The sequence below is a fragment of the Mesoplodon densirostris genome, chromosome 7 (assembly GCF_025265405.1).
Source record: "Mesoplodon densirostris isolate mMesDen1 chromosome 7, mMesDen1 primary haplotype, whole genome shotgun sequence".
NCBI lineage: Eukaryota > Metazoa > Chordata > Mammalia > Artiodactyla > Ziphiidae > Mesoplodon > Mesoplodon densirostris.
The window spans coordinates 99,431,015-99,455,747 of NC_082667.1; the positions used below are offsets into that span (position 1 = coordinate 99,431,015).

Genomic DNA, 24,733 nt, shown 5'->3' on the forward strand with positions numbered 1-24,733 from the left:
GCAGAGGGAGGGGTACGGAATGCGGGGCCAGCCTGCGGTGGCAGAGGTCGGCATGACGTTGCAACAGCCTGAGGCGTGCCATGTGTTCTCCTGGGGAAGTTGTCCCTGGATCACGGGACCCCGGCAGTGGTGAGATGAACAGGCTCCGGGAAGGGAAGTGTGGATAGTGACCTGTGCTTGCACACAGGCTTCTTGGTGGCTGCTGCAGCAGCCTTAGCATTTCATGCCCGTCTCTGGTGTCTGCTCTGATAGCTGTGGCTCGCACCCGTCTCTGGAGCTTGTTTAGGCAGTGCTCTGAATCCCCTCTCCTTGTGCACCCCAAAGCAATGTTCTCTTGCCTCTTAGGCAGTTCCAGACGTTTTCCCAGACTCCCTCCCAGCTAGCTGTGGTGCACTAGCCCCCTTCAGGCTGTGTTCACGCAACCAACCCCAGTTCTCTCCCTGGGATCTGGCCTCCGAAGCCAGATCCTCAGCTCCCAGACCCCACCCACCCTGGTAGGTGAGCAGACAAACCTCTCAGACTGGTGAGTACTGATCGTCACTGATCCTCTGTGTGGGAATCTCTCTGCTTTGCCCTCTGCACCCGTATTGCTGCACTCTCCTCCATGGCTCTGAAGCTTCCACTCCGCCACCCCCCATCTCCAACAGTGAAGGGGCTTCCTAGTGTGTGGAAACTTTTCCTCCTTCACGGCTCCCTCCCAGAGGTGCAGGTCCTGTCCCTATTCTTTTGTCTCTGTTTTTTCTTTTTTCTTTTGTCCTACCCAGTTACATGAGGGAGTTTCTTGCCTTTGGGAAGTCTGAGGTCTTCTGCCAGCATTCAGTAGGTGTTCTGTAGGAGTTATTCCACATGTAGATGTATTTCTAATGTATTTGTGGGGAGAAAGTTGATCTCCACGTCTTACGCCTCCACCATCTTGAAGGTCTCTTCTCAGTAGATCTTAAATTGCCTGTATCCTTGGATTAAGTGTTTGTTTATTTTAGTCTTTTATAGTTAATACTAACACTATTTTTCAAGTGATTAATGTGATATGTGTGTATTTTTAGTATTACATCTTAAATGTTCTGAAATGCCATGGGTTCAGAACGTAAGTTAAGTATAAATGAATTAAAAGAAAATTTAGAATAAAGTACACTTGAATATTTGCAAAAATATGTTTATTTTTCTGAATTTCTTATATCTTAATTTTAATATTAGTGAGGAGAAATATGATCCGATATGGTTATCAGGGCTATTTAATCTGTTATGTGGATATGCAGATAAAACAGAAAAGTAACTATGAAACAAACCATATTTCCATTCCTATAAACAATATTTCTATATTGAGGAAGTATTCTGTTAGTTACAATGGGAACGTCATAATAAAAAATAAATAAATAAAACATGTTCATCTTCCAAACACATAACAGAATTGCTTATATATTACTTTGATATTCCTCTTTCAGATTCTATCCCAGTAGCTCAAATATCCCATGTTTTTTTAGTGAGTTACTTATAATTTATAGTTCCATACCCATGTGTAGTCATAAGCCTAGCAGATGAAGTCAAGATTTCTGTAACTAAAATGGCAAGTGATTACATGTGTGGATTTTCTCTTTCATTCATAGGTTCAAATTCAAGGGCTGACAGGGAATGTTCAGTTTGACCACTATGGACGTAGGGTCAATTACACAATGGATGTGTTTGAACTGAAGAGCACAGGACCTAGAAAGGTGAGCCACACTTCAACTGTTTTCTTAGTTTTCATTTGACATTTTTAAAGCCTTATAGGTGAAAGGTAGCTAGATAGTCTACATTTTTTAAAAATTGTGAATATGGTTGACCCTTGAACAAAGTGGGAGCTAGGGGCTCTGACCCTCCACACAGTCAAAAATCCAGGTCTAAACTTTAGTGAGCCCTCCATATATGTGGTTCCTCCATAGCTGCAGTTCCGCATCTGAGGATTCAACCAACCACAGATTGTATAGTACTGTAGTATTTACTATGAAAAGAATCTGTGTAAAATTGGACCTGAGCAGTTCAAACCTGTGTTGATTAAGGGTCAACTGCACTTACAAATAATACTTTCTTGATAATTCATGCTGAAATAAATTCTTGTGTCCTATGACTGATATTTAGTGGTGTACCAAAGCTGAAATGAACTAATTTACATGCTGTTTACATCCTTTATCCAAAATAGAAGCAAGTTTTTTAAAGGCTTAGCAGAAAAATCCCACAGAACCCATAATGTACTCTTCAGGAAAGCACACAATGTAGGTAAGAGACTTACTCACTTCCATGTAGTCATTTATGAAACTATTAGAGAGACAACAGAGAAGACTACTTCTAAAGGGCATATTTAGAACAGGCTAAATTTTCCTGAAATAAGCAAGTAAACATTCAAATGAGCAAAGAAAAGAGGAGATGGAAGATAATATTGTTAAGATTATTGTTAAGTTGAAGAGGGAGAGAAACACCTAAGAACATCAGCTGAGGAGCCAGGGAGGTTGTTTAGGAGGCTGATGATGAAAGATTTTTGGATTTCAGAAGGTAACTCTGCTAGTCTTCTTATGATGTGATTAAGCATAGTTTTCCCAATGTCCAAAAAGTACTTTATATAATGGACCAATGCAATTCCACCACAGTAATTGGCTATAAACATTTTATACTTAACACATATAATTTTTTAACATTCTTTTCTCTAGCATTAGCTAGGATGCTCAAGGAAAGACATGCTCAACTTACCTTATCTAAAAACTATTTGTTTCAACACTTGGCTGTTCAAAAATACTTCCCCAAATATACTTTCCTTTGTTAGTAAAATAATGATAGTTACAATTTATGAAATGCCTGCTATGTCCCAACCACTGGACTTGGTGTAATTTAATCCTCACAATAAGCCTGTAATGGAGTACTATTATCTCCGTTTTTCTAGTGAGAAAGTTACAGTGCAATAGGCTATGGTTACTTGTCTAAGGCCTACAAGTGAGAAAACAAAGATTTTTAATTCAGATATGTCTGACTCCAGAACCTTTCTACCCAGTACCCTGCCTGAGTAGACTCTGCTCTAAAGGAGTTTATTTTCTAGTAGCATAGAATATAGTAAGTTCCATACTACAGTTATAGAGAAAGCATGTGGAAAGTCTAAAGAGGAAGAGATCACTTCCAGCTGTAGAAAAGCAAATCAAAGAAGGCTACATGGGAGAGATTTAAAGTCAGTCATGAAGTTAGTTTGGATAGGTTGAAATTGTAAAGGCAAGAACCCGAGGACAGGCTGGAGGCAGGATAATTAAAGTCATACATGGAAGATGGCAAAGGCTTTCCAAGCTGTGTTTTGCTCCAGTCTGTCATAGCATGTGCTTCTGCATATGTGAGAGGAGAGATTTGGAGCTGCCATGCAAACCATCTCTAGCTTTTCAGCCTTTTAGTGACATCTCCTTTAGTGCAGGCTGCCAGCTAATACAGGGTAAGCAGGAGCCTATCTGATCCAGATCAGGTAAGGGCAAGAGATGGAATGACAGCTTGAAAGCCAAGCTGTATGATGGGTTCTTTTAAGGGTACCACCCGAAGAAAGGGACTGACATGCTCCCAAGAAGAAATTTAGGAAGTTCCATGTGAACACCATTTTTACCCACTCTGTCAGCACACAGCCAGCAACAAGAAACAAAGAAGCCCATTTTAAGCAAAGTCCCTCTGCTAGCTGTGGAGCAGACAGAATATTCCATAAGCCCTTAAAAATATGGGCTAACTGGTGACCAGCCTGCCACAAACCAGACTCTGCAAAATTAGCCATTTAAGTAGCACCTTTCTAAAATGCAAAAGACAATTCCATATTTCACAAAACAATAAGTACAAAAAGTAAAATGATCTCTTTATAAAAGAAAGAATAATGGAATAAGGAAGCTTGTAGTAACTAGCGGTAACATCAAGTGGGCTACTTACAGCACTGAATCTTTTCATGGCCTATGGAAACATTATGGTAACAAAAATTAAGGTTTTTAGAGGACAAAGATAAAGAATAAGTTGGAAAAGTGATGAACAGTACATCTTCACACTCACTTGACATTTGTCTAAGACTCTTAAAAGAAATATGAAGTGTGAAATGGTGTAGACTCATCCACCTTTGTTTTTCTTGGGCACTCTGTCAGGAATATTAAACTTAAAAATGAACTACCATGAGAAACACTCTGCTGGTGAGACTTGGCAATACGTCTGAAAAACGAGCAACCATTCTTTTAAACTGAACACTTGCCAGTAAGAGAGCTATCTTTGAAAATAGATCAGAGAGTTAACCCATCAGTTTGTCTGACTTCCGTAACAGGTAAACTGAGTGAGAGTCTCATTAAGCAGAAGCCAAAAAGCTCTTTCTGAAGTCTCAGCTCCTAAGTATGGTGGAATCTTCTTGCCATTCCAGTGATCTCTCAAGAATGCTCTAAAACCAGGCTTACATGGTTTCAGGAATTCTTAATCATAAAAATTGTATTTATTGAGAGCAGGTTATACACCAGACACAGTAAAGGGAAGTTGATGTGCATTTTAATATTTAATCCTTACAGCAACCTGAAAGTAAGATGTATTTTTCTCATTTTATAGAACAGAAAAGTAAGGCTCAGAGAAACTAAGTAACATGCTCAGGGATGTTAAACTAGAACGAGATGGAGCTGGGGTGGAGACTAAGGCTCATCTAGCTTCAAAGCTACTCTCTCAACTGCTACAAAATATTATCAGTCCCAGGGCCCATAACTTTTCCCTTGAGGGTTAGTATGAGAATTAAGCCATATCTTTCAGGACAGGTCTGGTCAAATCAGTTCTCCCAGGAACCAACTTTGAGTAGAACAGAGGCTTCTCATAGCCCCTCAATCTCTACACAATCCCTACATTGCAGGCAAAGTCCACCATAAATATGGAGATATATTATATTATGGTTATATTTATGCACAATTCACCTTTAGGAATCCAAAGAAGACAAATACTTCTCTGACATTTCCTGCCAGTTTAGCAATTTAAATGCTTCCATATTTTTGCTTTAACATTACAAAACTATTTTTCACCGAATTTCTGTCTCTAGGGAAAAAGTGCCTCTTTCCCTGTCTAATTAAATGAGATCAGGTATGGGAAGTGTCCCTAGTAAATTGTAAAATGTTGTGAAAAATTGGAGAGAAAAACTCTATCTCATATGAAGTTCTAGGTACAAACTTTAATATTCTTTTCTTTAAGAAGTGACCCTTAGGGGTTTCCCTGGTGGCGCAGTGGTTGAGAGCCCGCCTGCCGATGCAGGGGACACGGGTTTGTGTCCCGGTCTGGGAAGATCCCACATGCCGCGGAGCGGCTGGGCCTGTGAGCCATGGTCGCTGAGCCTGCGCATCCGGAGCCTGTGCTCCGCAACGGGAGAGGCCACAACAGTGAGAGGCCCGCGTATGGCAAAAAAAAAAAAAAAAAAAAAAGAAGTGACCCTTATATCACTGTTCACCCCATACTGTCCTATTTCCCAAAAAGTCCATGGCCTACATGAGATCTATGCACAAACCATGGCTCCATATCACAAACCATGGTTTTCTTTTTCACCAGAATTTCAAGCAGATATAAGGCAAATAGATACATTTGGGTACAGTTTTGCCTATGATTTTAATTTGCCAGTACTTCTAAATCATTTATCTTTGGGTGGGGAGAGATAGTCATGAACCCACAGGTTGTTCTTAACTGCAAAATGTCAAGGTCTTGTCAACATCTGAAGACTCTCTAGAATGTGTCCCAGATCTGTAGTTTTTCTGTTGTGGGAACACATTAATAAAGAAAAATTGCTTTTCCCAGAAAATGGGCTGCTGAGATCTGGAAGGTGGCTGCATCTTAACGGAGTACTAAACTGTGAAACCTATTTTTATGTTGTATAACTGTCAAGTGGCAAGGAAAACTAACAGGAAGCAAATATGTTTTTTAAGTTATTTTTTAAGTACATGTAGGAATTGAAGAGAGGATAGGTCTCAAAGTCATACTTGTTTTGTTTTAATTAAATTTTTCACTGACTCATTAAATAAATATTAGCTATATATAAATTCATATGGGCAATTGAAAATAATTGCTGAATTGATTTATACTCATTATTTGGGCTCAAACTAAGCAATATAGCAAACCATATTAATGAAAATTCTTTTTTTGTCTATTCTGTTATTGAATATTTGTGAATAATATAGTGTCTCTTTCTGATATGCTAATGCTTACTTTATTTTAAAATGTTCACAAATACTAACATGAGAGTTAAGAACTTGGAGGAAGCAAGAGAGACTTTCAAAACATATTGGGACAAATAGTGATTACAGACCAGTGAGCAATTACATACATCTTATTGGAAATATGAGTTTTATCAACTGCATCCAGAAATTCAAGAAAGAAGTTTGGCAAGCATTAAACGAACACCCATTTTGGGAGTTTATGTAGCATAATAGCAAAGTATATGGACTTGTAATTGCACCTACCTTTACATTTGCTGTGTGTGTAAACTTTAAGATGCATATATTTTTTAAACAGCATTCATTACAGTGTCTGCCAGAGAGCAAGCAGGCAAGAAGTGGTAGCCATTATTATTACTTAGTGGTCTGCATGATAAAAAGAACCCTAAATTTCCTTTAGGACCCCATTTAGTTACTTTGTGTTAAGTGTTTAACTAATTACTTCATATATTTTATGGAAAGGAGTTTGTTCCACATCTAAATGAGAAGTAATATAAGGATTTAAAGTGAAAATTTAAAAAATTTCAAAAGTGAAATTATTAAGTAATAATTAATATTAACATCTGATGTATTTAGCATTTAAAAATGGTGAGACTAGTGGTTAGGTTATGTGAAACCAAAAACTATTTCCATATTGCTTTAAAAATACACAAGTCTGGGCTTCCCTGGTGGCGCAGTGGTTGAGAGTCCGCTTGCCGATGCAGGGGACACGGGTTCGTGCCCCGGTCTGGGAAGATCCCACATGCCGTGGAGCGGCTGGGCCCGTGAGCCATGGCTGCTGAGCCTGCGTGTCCAGAGCCTGTGCTCCGCAACAGGAGAGGCCACAACAGTGAGAGGCCCACGTACCGCAAAAAAAAAAAAAAAAAAAAAAAAAATACGTCTTTTTTCTTGAAAACATCTTGTATGTGTACCCTATGTAAATCTGACTATTCCCTTTACCATAAAACCTGTAACATTATTGATAAAATCATGTAAATTAATTACAGAAGGTGCCAATCAATCCCACTACAAGAGGATCAACACAAGTGGTATTCCATCTGTATCCACCTTCTTTTTTGAACCCATCCATTCCCAATGTCTTGGCTACTCCATGATTGTAAATTGCAAAGTTGCCAAATGTATAACTAGGCAGTATCATTAGCATCAGGAAAACTGGCTCATTATCAATTAAGAAAACTTCCAAACACATTTCTGTGTGCTTTATAAATTTGTTTTGTTTGCTTACTTATTAATACTTCTCATTGCTCTGATAAGAACTAAAGAAAGCTCTTCTAAAATGTGTTTTCAAGAATTTTCTGTATTTGGCAGGTTGGGTACTGGAATGATATGGATAAATTAGTCTTAATTCAAGATATGCCCACTCTTGGCAATGACACAGCAGCTATTGAGAACAGAACAGTCGTTGTAACCACTATTATGGTAAGTTTTGGTCTGTGTTTTATGATGTTCCATATTGTTCACAGGCAATTTTAATTCCCCAGCTACAGTGAAAAGGGAGGATGAAAGCTGCATCTTAGTGATGGTGGCATCAAAAGTCTATTGAGGTTTTGAATAAGTTTGTCTTGAACTTTGAATACATTTAGTACTTTTATTTGTATTATCTTTTGTTGCATTGTTGTTCTTGGAAAAATGCTCAAATGTTAAAAATTGAAGCTCTCTAGTTGGAAATGTATGAAATGCTAAGATTTCAAAGGACAAAAGAATAAACATGAAAAAGATCAACAACTAATCACATAAAAATATCCAGTAGTAAACATCATATCATTGTTGTTATTATGTTTTTAAAAACACCAATGTAATAATCGTTAATAGTTTTTAAAATTATAATTTTCAGGTACTTTATTCATTTAATAATGATTTGCATTGTCTGTTTATAATAGTGGAGGTATGAATGTGAAGATTTTAATGAGTATGTTTTACACAACTATGCTTTAGAAATAAATTTATTTTATTATATTTATTTTTAATACATAAAGGGGTTTTTATACCGATTATTTTTCTCATTGACCTGTGATAAATACACAATAAAATGTATTGGAATTCTCCTAGGAATTAAGAAAAATGATATTCATTCAGTCACATCATAAAATGAAAAATACTCTAAATTTTAAGGCTGCTTTTTCAAAGAGATTCTCGTGAACTTATCTTTTAAATAATATGATGCCTCATATTTTTCTCTTCTAAATTCAAACATGCTTTTGAGAGTCAATGCTAGTCAAAGGAGATCAACAATCGGTAACCTTTTCTATCTAATTTAAAGTTATATATCCTCAGCTCACTGTCTCGTTAGGCAGAATATATTTTTAACTACTCTTGAAGCTCTTACTCTAAATAAAGTGGAAGTATTTTATGTAATTTAGTTTTTAGCTTGTGTAATTTTAATTTTATGCTTTTAGTAAGTCATTTCCAAAATTTTGACATGAAGGTGAAAGCATGAAAATGCCAGATAAAAGCTTTCATCATGTTGCAGTTAATTTTATCAGTATTGCATCACCAGCTAGAAACTTAATGTTAATCTGTCAAGACTTAGTTGGAAGTTATAATTTTAGGATGCAAACCAACCAACAGCAGTTTTTGTGTAAGAATGCAAAATATATATCTTCTAACTTAATTGTGTAATATTTGCATGGGACTTAAATATATATATATATATATATATGTATGTATATATATAATATACATATATATATACATCCCTAAAAAAGACAGTAATGGAAAGTCATACTTCAGTTCAGTCCTCCTCTTTTCAGCCTCTGATGAAGAATCCTATTTTAAGGAATTGATCAAGAAAGAAATGAGCTCCACGCTGTTCGACCATTCCTAACTAAAGCTCAAGTCTTGTTCTCCTGTGTAGTAAATTTAAGCTAATTTTTCATGTGGGATTCTTCTTGGATGACCAACTCTGGACTACCAGAAAAAAAAGTTTTTAAGTTCTGTGACTTTCCTGAGATACTAGAACAAAAGAAGAATTAATCTTCATCTTTTTCAAGAAAATAAATGTTGAAAAAGAGTCGCTTAATTCTGATGTATCCATTCCCATATCTGGAAATGAGGTCATTGTATGTAAATGATGGAATTATAATGCTTCTAATTCCAAGCGTAGATTTTCTAAAAGTAAATATCTGTGAATTTGCGTCCTTCTTTTCTGAATACACGTAGTTGTTTTCTTTAAAGATTTTTTGAAATTTTGCCTGTTATATGTGAAATAAAGTGTTTTAATGTGCATTATAGATATAATGTAGAGAATCTCCTTTTTTTCTGTTATTAAAGGAGCCGGAGATATAATTCTTAAAACCAAAATATTGAATTAGTTTTGCAAGCATGGCTATGTTTCAGGAAGCATGCTGTCAAAAAATAAGTACAAATTACAGAAGAATTCAATTGTTTCCTATATACATAACAACTATTCTGTAAAGTTATCTGTTCTTTGACAGTGATATCACCAATATTTTTGCAATCAAAATAGTACAATACTAATATCTGTCTTTTGTATAAAAATGTAGTCTCCATATAAATAATGCCTCTGACCTTTGCAACTTCAATAATTCAAAAAAATTCTAGAATCCTTCCTTGTATTTGCTTTTGTTGAAAATGGTATTCCAGGACCTATGACATCTCCATCATCTCATTCATTTTGAAACAAATATTCTTCCTTATAAATGAATGAGATATTGGCACCAGTGTATAATAACCCCTCAAATTCAGTTGAAATCTTCCAACAGCAATGGAATTGGTTAGACATTAAACTATGTGCAAGACAGATATCTAGACACAAAAGAAGGCTGAGAGTGTTGTGGCACTGGAACTCACTCATTTTGATCGAAATTGATATGGCCTTGCTGTCCTCCCATTTGTTTTTCCTTTGTGTATATTGTTATTTACATGTTGATACATTGTAATAGTATATGATATTGTTAAATAAAGTTGATTGAGAAATTCATTTATTCATTCATAAATATTTATTAAGCGTCTGCTATTTGCTGGGCACAGTTATAAGCCCGGAGATATGTTAGCCAACAAAACAGACAAAAATCCTGCACTCTCAATTGAACTTTCATTCTAGTGAGAGAAAGCAGATAAGAAACATGATAAATAAGTATAGTAGATATCATTCTTAAATAAAAAGTGTCTTTAGCTTTTTGAATTTCTGAAATCTACTTGTTTTATATCTACATGTGATCTTCATTTTAATGACTAATGTATTCTTCCTGAATACAGTCATACTGAATATAACTTAACTAAATCTAAATAAAAGTAAAATTGACAATATCATCACATGAGAATCATGACTACAAAGTTGAAGGGTCTAAAGTTTTAGATTCAGATGCTCATCATTTTTTCTCTTCAAGTCTTAGTGACTAAAAATGTTATAAAATGTGCAAAATTTATGAGATTGTAACCATACTGATTTAACATTTTACATTCAAAATAAACAACCTAAGGAAGCCAAATCTGTGCCATGTGGTTTGGTTAAGTGCAGCAATTGAGGAAAAAGCAGCTTGCAGTAGACGTCGTAGTGGTGATTTCTTCTGTAATCTCACTACTTTCTTTGGCTGAACTCTCTGGAAAAAGAGAGATGATGCAGTTATATTTCAGCCAAGCCCATTTTCCCCCAAATCTGTACCACTGAAGGTAAAAGAGGCTGATGATGCATTACTAGACTAAGTATGCATTTCTTGCCATCATGGGAACATAACAATCCTTTTGGAAATTTTTCCATAAAATCCAAATTTATTCACCATAGACTCAGAATTACATTGTAAACCTTAAAGCAATTTTACTTATACCACTTAGTCCTTCCAGGAATATTTTTTATACTTTTTATGAGTTGTTTGATATTTTATCTTCTCTATGTAGAATTTTGTAAATGCACTATACATAGATGCATGTGTGTATACAATATACATATGCATATTTATATACACATATATGTATATACTGATACAGAAAATACAGATATTTTTATTTTCTTCCTGTACCAGATATTAATCTTTCCCATACATACACCTGCTTCCAAAGAGCTTATAACTCAATGTTTTTAAATAAGTTATTTTTAATAAGTTTAAAACTGTGCCACCATTAAATTTACTCATTTTTTATGTATTGAATAATAACATTTTAATATTCACTTTTAAGAATTTTACACATGGGCTAAATTATCTACATTAAGATATTTGGAGAAAAACAAATATCCACACAGCAAATAACTTTTGTTGATGCTACTGATTTTATTATTTTAACTGTTTCCAAGTAGCAATTTTAATGATTATATTTGTGATGTTTAGAAAATCTTAAAGCTTTTCTAATAAATATATATACTTCAACAGTTTTACTTTTGCTAAATACAAACAAGAATTTCCTCAATAGGAAAATGATACTTTATTGATTGAAAATCATCTTAATTCATTTACACAAACATTTTCATAAGCAAACCCTAATGTAGTAGCTTTAAATGGAGATTGATTTCTTTCCTGAAATTGCAGAGCAGATGTAGAACACTATGCATTATGGAAATTGTGGTAATAAACTCATAGTCACTAAGAAATAATGCATTTCAAATAACTTCTAAGGAATTATTGTCCCACAGAACAAAGTAGTTGATAACAAAGATGGTAGGTTATATTCCATTTGTATTCCCAGTTGAACACCTGGGGCTCCATAAGGTTGCATAACAAAAACGGCCCACAAATACCCCTTAATGATTGACTATAACTCATTTTTTATTATATTGAGAAGCTTGGTATTTTCTTCACCTGTAGTAGCCCCCAAACTTTGTATTGAATCTCCTCAAGTATGCAGTGTTTGAAGGGCTACTTGTGGGTAAATTATCAGATTCAGGATGGGTCAAATGAAGAGGTTGGGAAAGTGTTGAGGATTTGCTGTTAATTTGGATTTGATGTGAAAGAAAAGGAAAATGAGACACACTCAAAGAAATTGGGAAGAGCTGAGCAACTATGAGAGGTTTTGTGCAAGAAATGCCTAGCAATTCTCTCCCTTTGTTCTTCCATCTTTCTGAGTGTGATCATCTTATTTCTCTTAACTTCCATGCACCAATATCTGAATATCAACAATTATGCATGCCCTTGTTTGTGCAAAAAGCCTGGCTAAATTTCTAATCAACATCTTCAGTAAGCTGAAGGTTTATTTAGCATTTGTTGGTTCGTTTGTCAGGAAAACAAAGACCTGATGGGTCCCTGCTATCCAAAAAGGAAACTGAAAAAGACAAAAACACTAAATAAATTTGTATTTATATATACATATATCTGTTTCAGAAGAGGTGACCTGGAACTTGTCAATATTTACTTTCCTTTTGAAGGTCTGAATAAGAAGTTTTAATACAATTACTTTTCCATGATATTCTTATTTAGGAAGCACTGATAGACAAGGAGATCTTTATATTTATTGAATGCTTTATAATTATTGAGTACCAGACATGATGAGGAAATATGGAAATGTTTTATCTACATTGTTTACTCAAGATTTCATATAGAGAATTTCATTCACTAAAAATATAGAAATTCATTTATCTAATCTTGTCACCTTGCTTGTTAAATCATATGAAATCTCAAATGGTTGCATATATTTTGACAGATGCAACAATAGCTTCAAAAATGTCCAGATATTTCAAAACATAGGTTCAACTCTCACTCCTGCTAGTTCTGTGAAATTGAGCAATTTGTTGAACCTGTCTAAGCTTAAATTTTCCATCTGCAAAATGGGAAATGCCTACCTCAAAATGGCAGTGTGAAAAGTAAATAAAAGAGCACAATTAAAGAACAATTAAGAACTTAGAACTCTGTAACTGACACAGAGTAAGCACTAAATAAGTGAGGGCTAATATTATTTTTTACTACTATATTTTATTATTGTCCCCCACCACTCTCACTCCTTTACCTTTATTACAAAGAATTTAACCTTAATCACAAGAGGACAAAGGGGATATTTTATTTATTTGTGTACCCCTAGTTCCCAGCAAGCTGCCTGGCACACAGTGGGTGTTTAACAAAGGTTTAAGTAAATACTAAAAATGCAACTTTGAATGAAGCAAATTGTTCACTATATAATGTAGAGGGGATTTTGCAAATTAGATGATAATACTAGCTAGAGAAACTTCTGTACACAAGCTAATATGGTAGTATACATATTTGAGGGCTAAAATTCATGTGTTCAAATATTTCAGACACTTTAGAATTTATCAACCTTAGTACCAAATGTGAACCTTAGCAATATTCCTTTTGAAAACCTCTCAAATTTGTTATACTAGCAGCCATTTCAATTAGAATGTTAAGCATTTTGCAAATGTGTGATTCTTGATTTTTTATACATATTCTTCCATATTTTAATTAGCTATTTCAAGAAAAAATGAAAGGATTAGTTCATTTTATCTACTAATATTCCATAGCATAGCTTAGAAATTAACAATGAATTGTAACAACTCACCGATTTTCATAACCACATTCATAATTTGCAAAATGCTTCATATTTGGAGAATGTTTTCTGTAAGTTAACAAGTAATTTTCATCTATCTAAAGAAACAATTAGTGGCCTTTATTTTGTTGGTGGAGAAATTTTCTTTACCCAAGTCCAGTGTTAGAATATTCATCAAATTCAAGGAAGAAATGAGAGACTTCTGGGTCACTTGGCCCTGTCTACCTAAGGCAGGATTTAAGAAAACAATACAAGGAGCAATGCTATACAATTTCCCACAATAGAGTTATTTAGACATCTCTATGAGAGAATCATATATCATGTAATGTACAGTTTTATTAAGTTTTTAGAAATAGTTTCTACATTTACAAAGTACTTAAAAACAAAATCAGAATTAGTGTAGACTGCCATGTAATACAAAGTAAATTGCCTTCTAATCCAGAGTTTTAAGAGCAAGTTCAACTTTCCCAACTACAGATTTCTGGGAGAAGAGAAAAGATTCGTATTAAAATTACTAAATGTCACAGTACAATTTTATAAAATATAAATCATTACTTCAATGACACTGTGGTCAAAAGTGGTCACTCCTTGTCTGCAAATAATTAAAAAATCTGAAGTGTGACCAGGAGTTCTGTATGTACTGTGTGTTCGCCAGGCCTATCTTTGAGTTGGTGGCATTAGGTTTTATTTATAAAATCAAGTATTTTTTGCTAACATGTCTCTTTAGTTTCACAGACTTTAAATTGTTGGTTTAGAGGGTGTGTGTGTGTGTGTGTGTGTGTGTGTGTGTGTACTGAAAACTGTTCAGTTATTATTAGTTGACAGTAACCTTTTTCATTTTATAAGTATTTTCACAATAATTCTTCATGCTATTTTGTCTTACTTGTTTCAGAAACTAAATGGGAATATTACTTGAAGTGTGTGAAGTGTGTCACAATTGGGGAAAAATTATTAGCTTCCATTGGAAATATATTTTATAATAGAATAAAAACTCATGGAACACAGCCCTAATTAAAGCCAAAATATAGAACAATTTTAGGAAAGTCAATTTAATGTAAATTAGTGTATAAAATTTTAAAAGCTACTAATTCATTTCTTCTTTGAACTTGCTAATAATGCCTGCTCTGAGAAAGGCATATTGCTAAATACTAAAGAGCAAAGAAAAATGATACAACTCTTTTCCTAAAGAAAGTCTCAGTTGAATGTGACTAAATAAGATGCAGAATACAGAGAACTGTTACTTTGAATGAGTCTTTTATTACACAAAGCTGACTCCTAAATAGTCTTCAGGTCATGAGATACTTTGGAAATAGTAATTTCATTGCCATAGATGATAATTTATGCTTCTCTAGTCTATTATTAATGTATATTTTTCCTATCACAGTCACAGTGCTAGGTATGTAATAATCACTCAAGAGAAAATTATTTTAAAGATTTAATTTTTAGTATCCAATGTAAAGCAACTTAATATACTTCTAAGCACATTTATACATTCATCTGTTTTACTAGCAAGTTCTTGTCACACAAAATCAGTGTGTGTACTAATACTAAATATAATATTTTGTTAAATTCTGAAACTGAAAAGTTGCATAAAATTTTTGAATGTTTTATAATTTCTCCCTTACAGTTCTACTTCTCTCATTATAGGAATCCCCATATGTTATGTACAAGAAAAATCATGAAATGTTTGAAGGAAATGACAAGTATGAAGGATACTGTGTAGATTTGGCATCTGAAATTGCAAAACACATTGGTATCAAGTATAAAATTGCCATTGTCCCTGATGGAAAATATGGAGCAAGGGATGCAGACACAAAGATCTGGAATGGGATGGTAGGGGAACTTGTTTATGGGGTAAGCAAACCAATCTATTGAAAATTTACTTACATAAACCTGAAGCTTTTTTTTCATGTGGGCATATATCAATTTTTAAATGTCTACTGTTGTCTTTTAAATCTGCAGTTACATTCAAAGAAGCATATATGATGTCAAATGTTTCTCTATTTCATTAATAATGCAATTTCCAAACAATGGGAGAAACTAATACTTGATAACTTCGAAAAGATAAAAATTCAGAATACAATGTCCTATGTTATAAAAAAAAAACACTGACATCAGTATCTGCCATGATTATTCTCTTAAGCCTGATGTTGCTATACCATAGACATGTTGTTTTGAGAACTGTTTTGAGAGTTACTTATATCCCTGTTGGTTATATTTACTGGTAAATATCTTTTAAGTTATTGGTGAAGCGATCAGTAAACTATTTTAACATATATTAAAGTATTCATCAATAATGTGAGGTTCGGGCTTCCCTGGTGGCACAGTGGTTGAGAATCCGCCTGCCGATGCAGGGGACACGGGTTCGTGCCCTGGTCCAGGAGGATCCCACATGCCGCGGAGCGGCTGGGCCCGTGAGCCATGGCCGCTGAGCCTGCACGTCTGGAGCCTGTGCTCCGCAATGGGAGAGGCCACAACAGTGAGAGGCCCGCGTTCCACAAATAATAATAATAATAATAATAATGTGAGGTTCTTACAACTCTGCTGAACACAATAAATTTAAACTTAATGCAACAACATCATTTTTTCCTACATAACAAAACACAAAAGCTAGAATTTATTCTATAGTGGGCTTCACATGAAAGCATGTCATGCCCTTCTCTTTGAGTTCACAAGGTATTGAGTGTGTATATTGAAAACCAAGGGCAAATTCCATGAAGACATTCCTGCCTGAACCAGAACAAGATCGGTCTCTTCAGATTCCACTGCAAAGTGTTAAAATCAAGCCAACAGTTATCAAATGCTAGTGAAGGTATGATATTTCCAAAGTCCAGAAACCAAACCTAGAGTTCACAGTAAGCTCTATTCATCAAGTAACCAGTAAGTCATGTACACTTGAAATGTATTCTGAAATTTTCTATAAGCTAATTCATAGTTCATAAATTTCACCTTCAAAACACATTCTGTCTGATTAATTCTCACAAGACCCCTTTAAAAATAAAGAATTACACAAGAGTCATCCTTCTCCAGGAAAGAATAAAGGTAGAACAAGTTAGAGCATAACTGAAATATATAGAGGGGCTCACTTTCCGAGCCAGAACTGCAATTCAATAGTTTTGTGGTTCTGCAGCCTGCTTTTCAGACCGTGAAGCAATGAACATTCTCCACACAGTCCAGTATGGTAGCTATAACCTCAGCAGCAAGAGGAAATTTTTTGACCTTAAAGAGCAATTAGTTAGTTTTATATTCATTTGAAAGAACTGCTGACTGGTTAGGTGCCCTAAGTGAGGAAAACAAAATTCGCAGTTTTAAAAAATCACGAAGTACTTTATCACAGGGTTCATCAACAGTTTGATATTGAGTTTTAAGTCCCAAAGAAAAAGGGTTCCTAAAGCATGTGTCCGTTGGTAATATTTTAAACTTTTAGACTTTAAATGTGAACATTAACCTAATTGTTGGACCTACACTAATTCATTTCCTTCAGAAGACACTACTGAGTATTTGATCTCAAAAACTCATTCCTGGATTACCACTTAATTATGAACCGGATAACTAACCAGAGTTACTTTCTAAGACATTTGTTACATATCTCTCCTCTGGAGTCCTTACCAATTTGGCAGCCCAGGCTCACCCCTTGGCAAGGATTCTGACCACATTTTATTGGGAGAATATTGTTTAAATAATGAAAACAGCTGATATGAAGAGAGTAACATAATTAACAACAAAAAAATTGTATCAATAGTACTCGTGTCACAGGCACAGAAAGTCTCAAAGTCAGGCAGTTCTCAGAGAGAGAAGAGAACATAATGGTTATTAATGCTTATTCATTCATCAGCCAGCCTGCTAGGGTTTAAATAATCTGATCTTTGCCACTTGAGTTGTCCAGTTTTTTCCCAAAATGAATCTTTTTCCATGTCTCATACACTTTCCAAAGATTTGATATTTTCCATTCTGGTGTCTGCAAAGTCTTTACTTGTTTCTCAACTACTTTTTTTTCTTTTTACTGCTAATACTTACATGAAATCCCAGTTTGCAGGGCCCTAAATAAAACTCCATCTATATTCTTATACTCAACAAAGCCAGCAAAATGATTAACTTTGAATCCATTTTTTTTTTACTTTATTCTTTGCAAACTTTGTTACTGTAATTTTTAGGAATAGATTATTTGTGAGACAGGCATATGTAATCTCAGCACACCACCAGGTGGTTACCCCAATGATCAAAACCTCTATCAAAACCTCTAAAGGACTCTCAGGTCATTTCTGCCTGTCACACCTGCACACTGCAGCAAGTTCATTATATGATCTTCTGTGGTACACTGCTCCAGGGCCTTCTTCTAGGCCCCTCTGTACTTGTGTGTGTATATTTTAACCCAAGGGATTATTTTCTCAAAGCAAGTTCCATGGCCTGCCAACACCAGAATTACCTGTGGTGTGTTAAAATGCTGGTTCCTCAGCCTTACTCCAGAGGTCTTTGAGAATCCAAATATTATCAGGTTCTTACAGGAGATATTTCTCACAATTTTGGAAGTCACTGAGAGTTAATGGAACAAGGCAAACACAACATCTCCAATGTTAGCAGAGAAAACTCAGATGTATCCGCTGTTCACTGGCCTCTTTCAAATCACAAATTTCAGAACTTCAAATGTGTCCTCATTGAACATTGCTGTCACACTATCATCTAATGTTTGCTTTCCATTGCATCTAGTTTTATGTGTTGGAGACTCCTTTATTTCTCTTCATGCTTCTCTACTTTTAAGGCTCTTACTCTCATTAGTGGTAACTTGTATAAATAAAAAATCTCAGAAGACACTACACATAACAATGTAGTATGTGAAAGGTGGTATTTCAAATCAGTGAAAGAATGCATTATTCACTTATTCCCGCTGGGAAAGCAGGACAATTTTGTAATACATTATCATGCAAAATGCTAGGTAAATTATAGAGGGAACATAGGTACTAGAATAAAATATATGATTGAGATTAATCATGATATGAGAAGGAGTTTTCTAAGCATGAAACCAATGGCTGAATACACAAAAAGATAATTTTATATGGTTACAACAAAATTTTAAAATGTATATAATGCAATAAAGTACCATGAACTAAGTAATGTAAACAAAAATTGATGACTGGGGGAATATTAAAAACATATATGAAACATAATATTTTTAATATTTGTTTTAAAACACATAAATTAGTAAGCAAAAAAATGAGTACTCCATATGGAAATGGGACAGATTATGACAAGTAGTATGTAAAAAGAGTAAAAGTGGCTATATGTTTTACAAAAAAAAATTCAAATAAATACAATGAGATTAGCAAATTGGTGAAGATAGATGAGACTAAAGATACACAGGGGGTATACAAGGTTCAAAGCCGAAGGTGCTTTCCCACAGTGCTATTTGCATGATCTTTCTGGAGAAAAGTTGGGCAAAACATGTAATGAACATTAAAAAGATTGTTACCATTTACACCAGCAATCCCTTTCTAGAAATGTATTTTAAATAATAAAGATATGTGTGAAGATTTGTCTTCAAAGGTGTTCACATCACCATTATTATAAATTGTGAGAAACTGGAAAAAAATACCCCCAAAACAATAAATTGAGTAATTGTTGATGCTTTAACATGATAAAATATTTGCAATCATTAAAACTTATTTTTACTATATATGTTGAAATAACTCATTCTCTTGAGAAAAGGAATTATAAAATACACTGCTCTATATTATCCCATTTTAAAATAAGAAAAATAATATTCATAAAACAATGTCTAGTAGGGCATATATAAAGTAAAAAATAAGAGTAGGTGGAAGAAATGAAGATAAATTTTCCTAAATTTCTGGTTCTGCTTTTATATACTATTTTTTCTATATATACTTCATATATCACTGTATATGAATCATATATCACTGATATATATCACATATATCACTTCATATATCACTTCATATATCATCTGTATAATGAAAATTATACAGATAATAATAACTATGGGGAAATAACCTCTCAGCAATGATTCTCTGGCTTTTGTATTTTATGTGGGCATTTGTGATGTGAACTAAGTTTATTCCCACTTGAAAGTGTATGCAGTTAATTCTCAGTCACCCAGTGGAAAACGTGACAGCCAGAGTACATTCCCCATGCTAACCCTCCAGTTGCCTTTGTATCAAGCTGATGGCCATTGTATCAATCCAGGGGCCTGAGGAGATATAGAGTGAATGTAAGAGTGGCAGCCACTGTGTAAGAACATATATGTCTGTGTTTCAGATTCCATTTTAATGCCAAATATTTTCCTTTTAAAATAAATAATCAAAAAACCTTTTTTCATTTGTAGATCATGTAACAGTTTACAGTTTTTTCACCACACTTTATTTCATTTGATTTTAGAGATGGCATGATTTAATAGAAGTACAGTCTCAAATTGCAGAGCTGCTATGATGTGTAAAACTCATCTGAGTCTCAGTTTCATCATCTATAAAACAATGATAAACATAAGCTTGTTTATCTCTTTAAGAAGGTTAAGTGAAAAGCCATTCCAAATATTTAAATCAGCATAGACACATAATCCCTCATTAAATGCTTACTATTGTTTTATTAAGATTTGTTTAACAGATAATTGCAATAACACAATGAGGTAAACAGGAAAGAAAATGTCTTCATTTTAGAGATAGGGAAAAAGGCTCAGAAAAATTACTCAGAATCACAAAATGAAAATGGAAGCTGGCTTCTTATTAATAATATATGAGACTTGAATCCACTGTTTTCCAAAATCGTTTTTAGAAATTGAAAGTAGAAATCAAAGTATGTGAATAGGAAGAAATAAATGCCAGTTTCCAGATTTGTGTGTGTATGCTAAGTCAACAAATATTGTCAAACAATAGGTTTCTTTTATCTCACAAACACAGACTTTATGATAGGTTTTCTCATAACTGGACAGGAATAAAAAAGAAAAGACTGTTTGAAATTCACAATTCATAATATTAAGGAATGGCCAAGTAATGAATCAGTGGCAACACTCCAAATGAAACAGAAAAGACTGCAAAATAGCAGCAATTCTGGCTAAGAAATTCAGAAATTCAGCCATATGGAAAAACTATCATGTATCCTCCTCTGCGCCATCTCAGACCCTTAAAGACTAAGGCAGTTATTTGAATTCAAGTTATTTTTGCTTATGTCTACTCTTTTTCTCTTCCTTTCATCGAATTACTAGCACCAATAAAAATATTCTGTGCAATTAAAGTGATATAATATTTTATGAAAACAAATCTGTTCATCTTTGTATTTATCACTGGCCTTATTTATTGTTGGTATTCCCCAAAAAATATAGAATAAATACATAACTGGTTAACTTTGAATGGATCAATCCAGTACTACTTGCTTCATGAAATCTATTAACCTATATGTTTTCATGTGTCTTTTCTTTTACAGAAAGCAGAGATTGCTATTGCCCCTCTGACAATCACTTTGGTCCGAGAGGAGGTCATTGACTTCTCTAAGCCCTTCATGAGTTTGGGCATATCTATTATGATCAAAAAGCCTCAGAAATCTAAACCAGGAGTGTTTTCCTTCTTGGATCCTCTGGCCTATGAGATCTGGATGTGCATAGTCTTTGCCTACATTGGTGTCAGCGTGGTCTTGTTCCTAGTTAGTAGGTTTAGTCCATATGAGTGGCACACAGAAGAGCCAGAAGATGGAAAGGAAGGACCCAGCGACCAGCCTCCCAATGAGTTTGGCATCTTTAACAGCCTCTGGTTTTCCCTGGGTGCTTTTATGCAGCAAGGATGTGACATTTCACCCAGGTTAGTTTCAAAACCCTTAAGTTCTTCACCAATTCCACAGTAACTCTAAATATTGTGCATAACATCTCTCTATATGTTCTTTTCCTGGAGGCAGAGCACTGCTTGAAACACAGAAAAACCTTGCAATCCCAAATTAATCTAAATATACTCATAACCGATTTTTCCAAATTAGCACAAAGTATGGATACATCATAAAGATTAATTTCCCAATGGAAAAGTAACATATGGAACCCATCAGAATGCTCAAAAATAACTTAGTATTAATATTTCTTTCAGTGATTACAGATGGAAACTAAATCTAAATTCTTAAGAATAGGAATTTATTTTCATGTTGTCTCCTTTTCAAAATCAAATGTTTGTTGTTCATTTGTGAAAATTAATTTTGAAGTCGATTTACATCCCATGTAGCTTAATGGAGATTTCTACCATGGAGTTACCTAAAACCTGAGTTACTATAGTAGGTTTCAGATATACATTGTTCTATCTAATAATCATAAACAAGCTAAGCAGTACGCAAGAGTCAGCAATGTAAACACTATATTTGTTCTCCTTATCGGTGGAGTCACGGCTCATATCCATAAAGATGTTTCAGTTATGTTTGTCAAAAACACAGCCAACCTCCTGTTGCAAGAAAAATACCAAATTTCTCTCAGAAAAATAGCTGAAGACAGGAGAATCTAAGAATTGAATTTAAATAGTGACTTATATTAGCATCGTAAATATATGTATTTTTAAAGAAATACTTCCTCAAAAAGAGACATTTTAGCTACAATGCAGTTTGCATTCCTTAAGAACCAGGAACGCTATAAATGTGCTTAAATTCCAATAACATATAAATTTGAGTCAATAATCCTCAATGAAATGAAAAGAAATCAAAGCAAATCAAGTAATAGTTTTATGGGTTTTAAAAAATTTGTTTTTTATACAGCAGGTTCTTATTAGTTATCTATTTTATACATATTAATGTACATATGTACACTAATCCAATCTCCCAATTCATCCTATCACCACCACACCACACACGCTTTCCCCCCTTGGTGTCCATATGTTTGTTCTCTACATTTGTGTCTCTATTTCTGCCTTGCAAACTGGTTCATCTGTACCATTTTTCTAGATTCCATATATATGTGTTAGCATACAGTATTTGTTTTTCTTATTCCGACTTACTTTACTCTGTATGACAAACTCTAGGTCCATCCACCTCATTACAAATAACTCAATTTCATTCCTTTTTATGGCTGAGTAATATTCCATTGTATATATGCACCACATCTTCTTTATCCATTCATCTGTCAATGGGCATTTAGGTTGCTTCCATGACCTGGCTATTGTAAATAGTGCTGCAATGTACATTGGTGTTCAGGTGTCTTTTTGAATTATGGTTTTCTCTGGATATATGCCCAGTAGTGGGATTGCTGAGTCATATGGTAATTCTACTTTTACTTTTTTAAGGAATCTCCATACTGTTCTCCATAGTGACTGTATCAATTTACATTCCCACCAATAGTGCAGGAGGGTTCCCTTTTCTCCACACACTCAGCAGCCTTTGTTGTTTGCAGATTTTCTGATGATGCCCATTCTAATCAGGGTGAGGTGATACCTTACTGTAGTTTTGATTTTCATTTCTCTAATAATTATTGATGTTGAGCAGCTTTTCATATGCTTCTTGGTCGTCTGTATATCTTCTTTGGAGAAATGTCTATTTAGGTCTTCTGCCCATTTTTTGATTGGATTCTTTGTTTTCTTAATATTGAGCTGCTTGAGCTGTTCATATATTTTGGAGATTAATCCTTTGTCCATTGATTCGTTTGCAAATATTTCCTCCCATTCTAAGGGTTGCATTTTCATCTTGTTTATGGTTCCCTTTGCTGTGCAAAAGCTTTGAAGTTTCATTAGGTCCCATTTGTTTATTTTTGTTTTTACTTCCATTACTCTAGGAGGTGGGTCAAAAAGGATCTTGCTGTGGTTTATCAAAAAACTTTTCATTTCTTCAGTGATCTCTTGGTTATTTAGTAATGCATTGTTTAGCCTCCATGTGTTTGTGTTTTCACGGGTTTTTTTCCTGTAATTTATTCCTACTGTCATAGTGTTGTGGTCAGAAAAGATGCTTGATATGATTTCAATTTTCTTAAATTTACCAGGGCTTGATTTGTGACCCAAGAAGTGATCTATCCTGGAGAATGTTCCATGTGCACTTGAGAAGAAAGTGTAATCTCCTGTTTTTGGATGGAATGTCCTATAATATCAATTAAATTTATCTGGTCAATTGTGTCATTTAAAACTTGTGTTTCCTTATTAATTTTCTGTCTGGATGATCTGTCCATTAGTGTAAGTGAGGTGTTAAAGCCCCCCACTATTATTGTGTTACTGTTGATTTCCTCTTTTATAGCTGTTAATATTTGCCTTATGTATTGAGTGCTCCTATGGTGGGTGCATATATGTTTATAATTATTATATCTTCTTCTTGGATTGATCCCTTGATCATTATGTAGTGTCCTTCCTTGTCTCTTGTAACATTCTTTATTTTAAAGTTTATTTTATCTGATATGAGTATTGCTACTCCAGCTTTCTTTTGATTTCTGTATGCATGGAATATCTTTTTCTATCCCCTCACTTTCAGTCTGTATGTGTCCCTAGGTCTGAAATGGGTCTCTTGTAGAAAGCATATATATGGGTCTTGTTTTTGTATCCATTCAGTAAGACTGTATCTTTTGGTTGGAGCATTTAATCCATTCACGTTTAGGTAATTATCAATATTTATGTTCCTATGACCATTTTCTTAATTGTTTTGGGTTTGTTTTTGTAGGTCCTTTTCTTGTGTTTCCTGCTTAGAGAAGTACCTTTAGCATCTGTTGTAGAGCTGGTTTGTTGGTGCTGAATTCTCTTAACTTTTGCTTGTCTGTAAATCTTTTGATTTCTCCATCGAATCTTAATGAGATCCTGCTGGGTAGAGTAATCTTGGTTGTAGGTTCTTCCCTTTTATCGCTTTAAATATGTTGTGTCACTCCCTTCTGGTTTGTAGAGTTTTTGCTGAGAAATCAGCTGTTAACCTTATGGGAGTTCCCTTGTATGTTATTTGTCGTTTTCCCCTTGTTGCTTTAAAAAAAATTTTTCTTTGTCTTTAATTCTTGTCAGTCTGGTTACTATGTGTCTCGGCATGTTTCTCCTTGGATTTATCCTGCCTGGGACTCTCTGTGATTCCTGGACTTGGGTGGTTATTTCTTTTGCCATGTTAGGGAAGTTTTCAAATAATCTCTTCAGATATTTTCTTGGGTCTTTTCTCTATCTCTTCTCCTTCTG

The 24,733-nt window shown here is 34.5% G+C and overlaps 1 protein-coding gene across 3 annotated transcripts in view; it reads left to right on the forward strand.

Moving 5' to 3' along the window:
• Positions 1-24,733, forward strand: part of GRIA4 (glutamate ionotropic receptor AMPA type subunit 4) — a 543,339-nt gene that overhangs the window by 458,173 nt on the left and 60,433 nt on the right. For 2 of the 3 annotated variants that reach the window (XM_060105639.1, XM_060105638.1), the window contains exons 8-11: positions 1,605-1,709; positions 7,512-7,622; positions 15,279-15,485; positions 21,063-21,433. In XM_060105639.1, the coding sequence (XP_059961622.1) occupies positions 1,605-1,709; positions 7,512-7,622; positions 15,279-15,485; positions 21,063-21,433 (794 nt within the window). Of the gene's footprint in view, positions 1-1,604; positions 1,710-7,511; positions 7,623-8,953; positions 8,987-15,278; positions 15,486-21,062; positions 21,434-24,733 lie in introns of those variants that run through there. The other variant, XM_060105640.1, reaches the window with a different exon arrangement.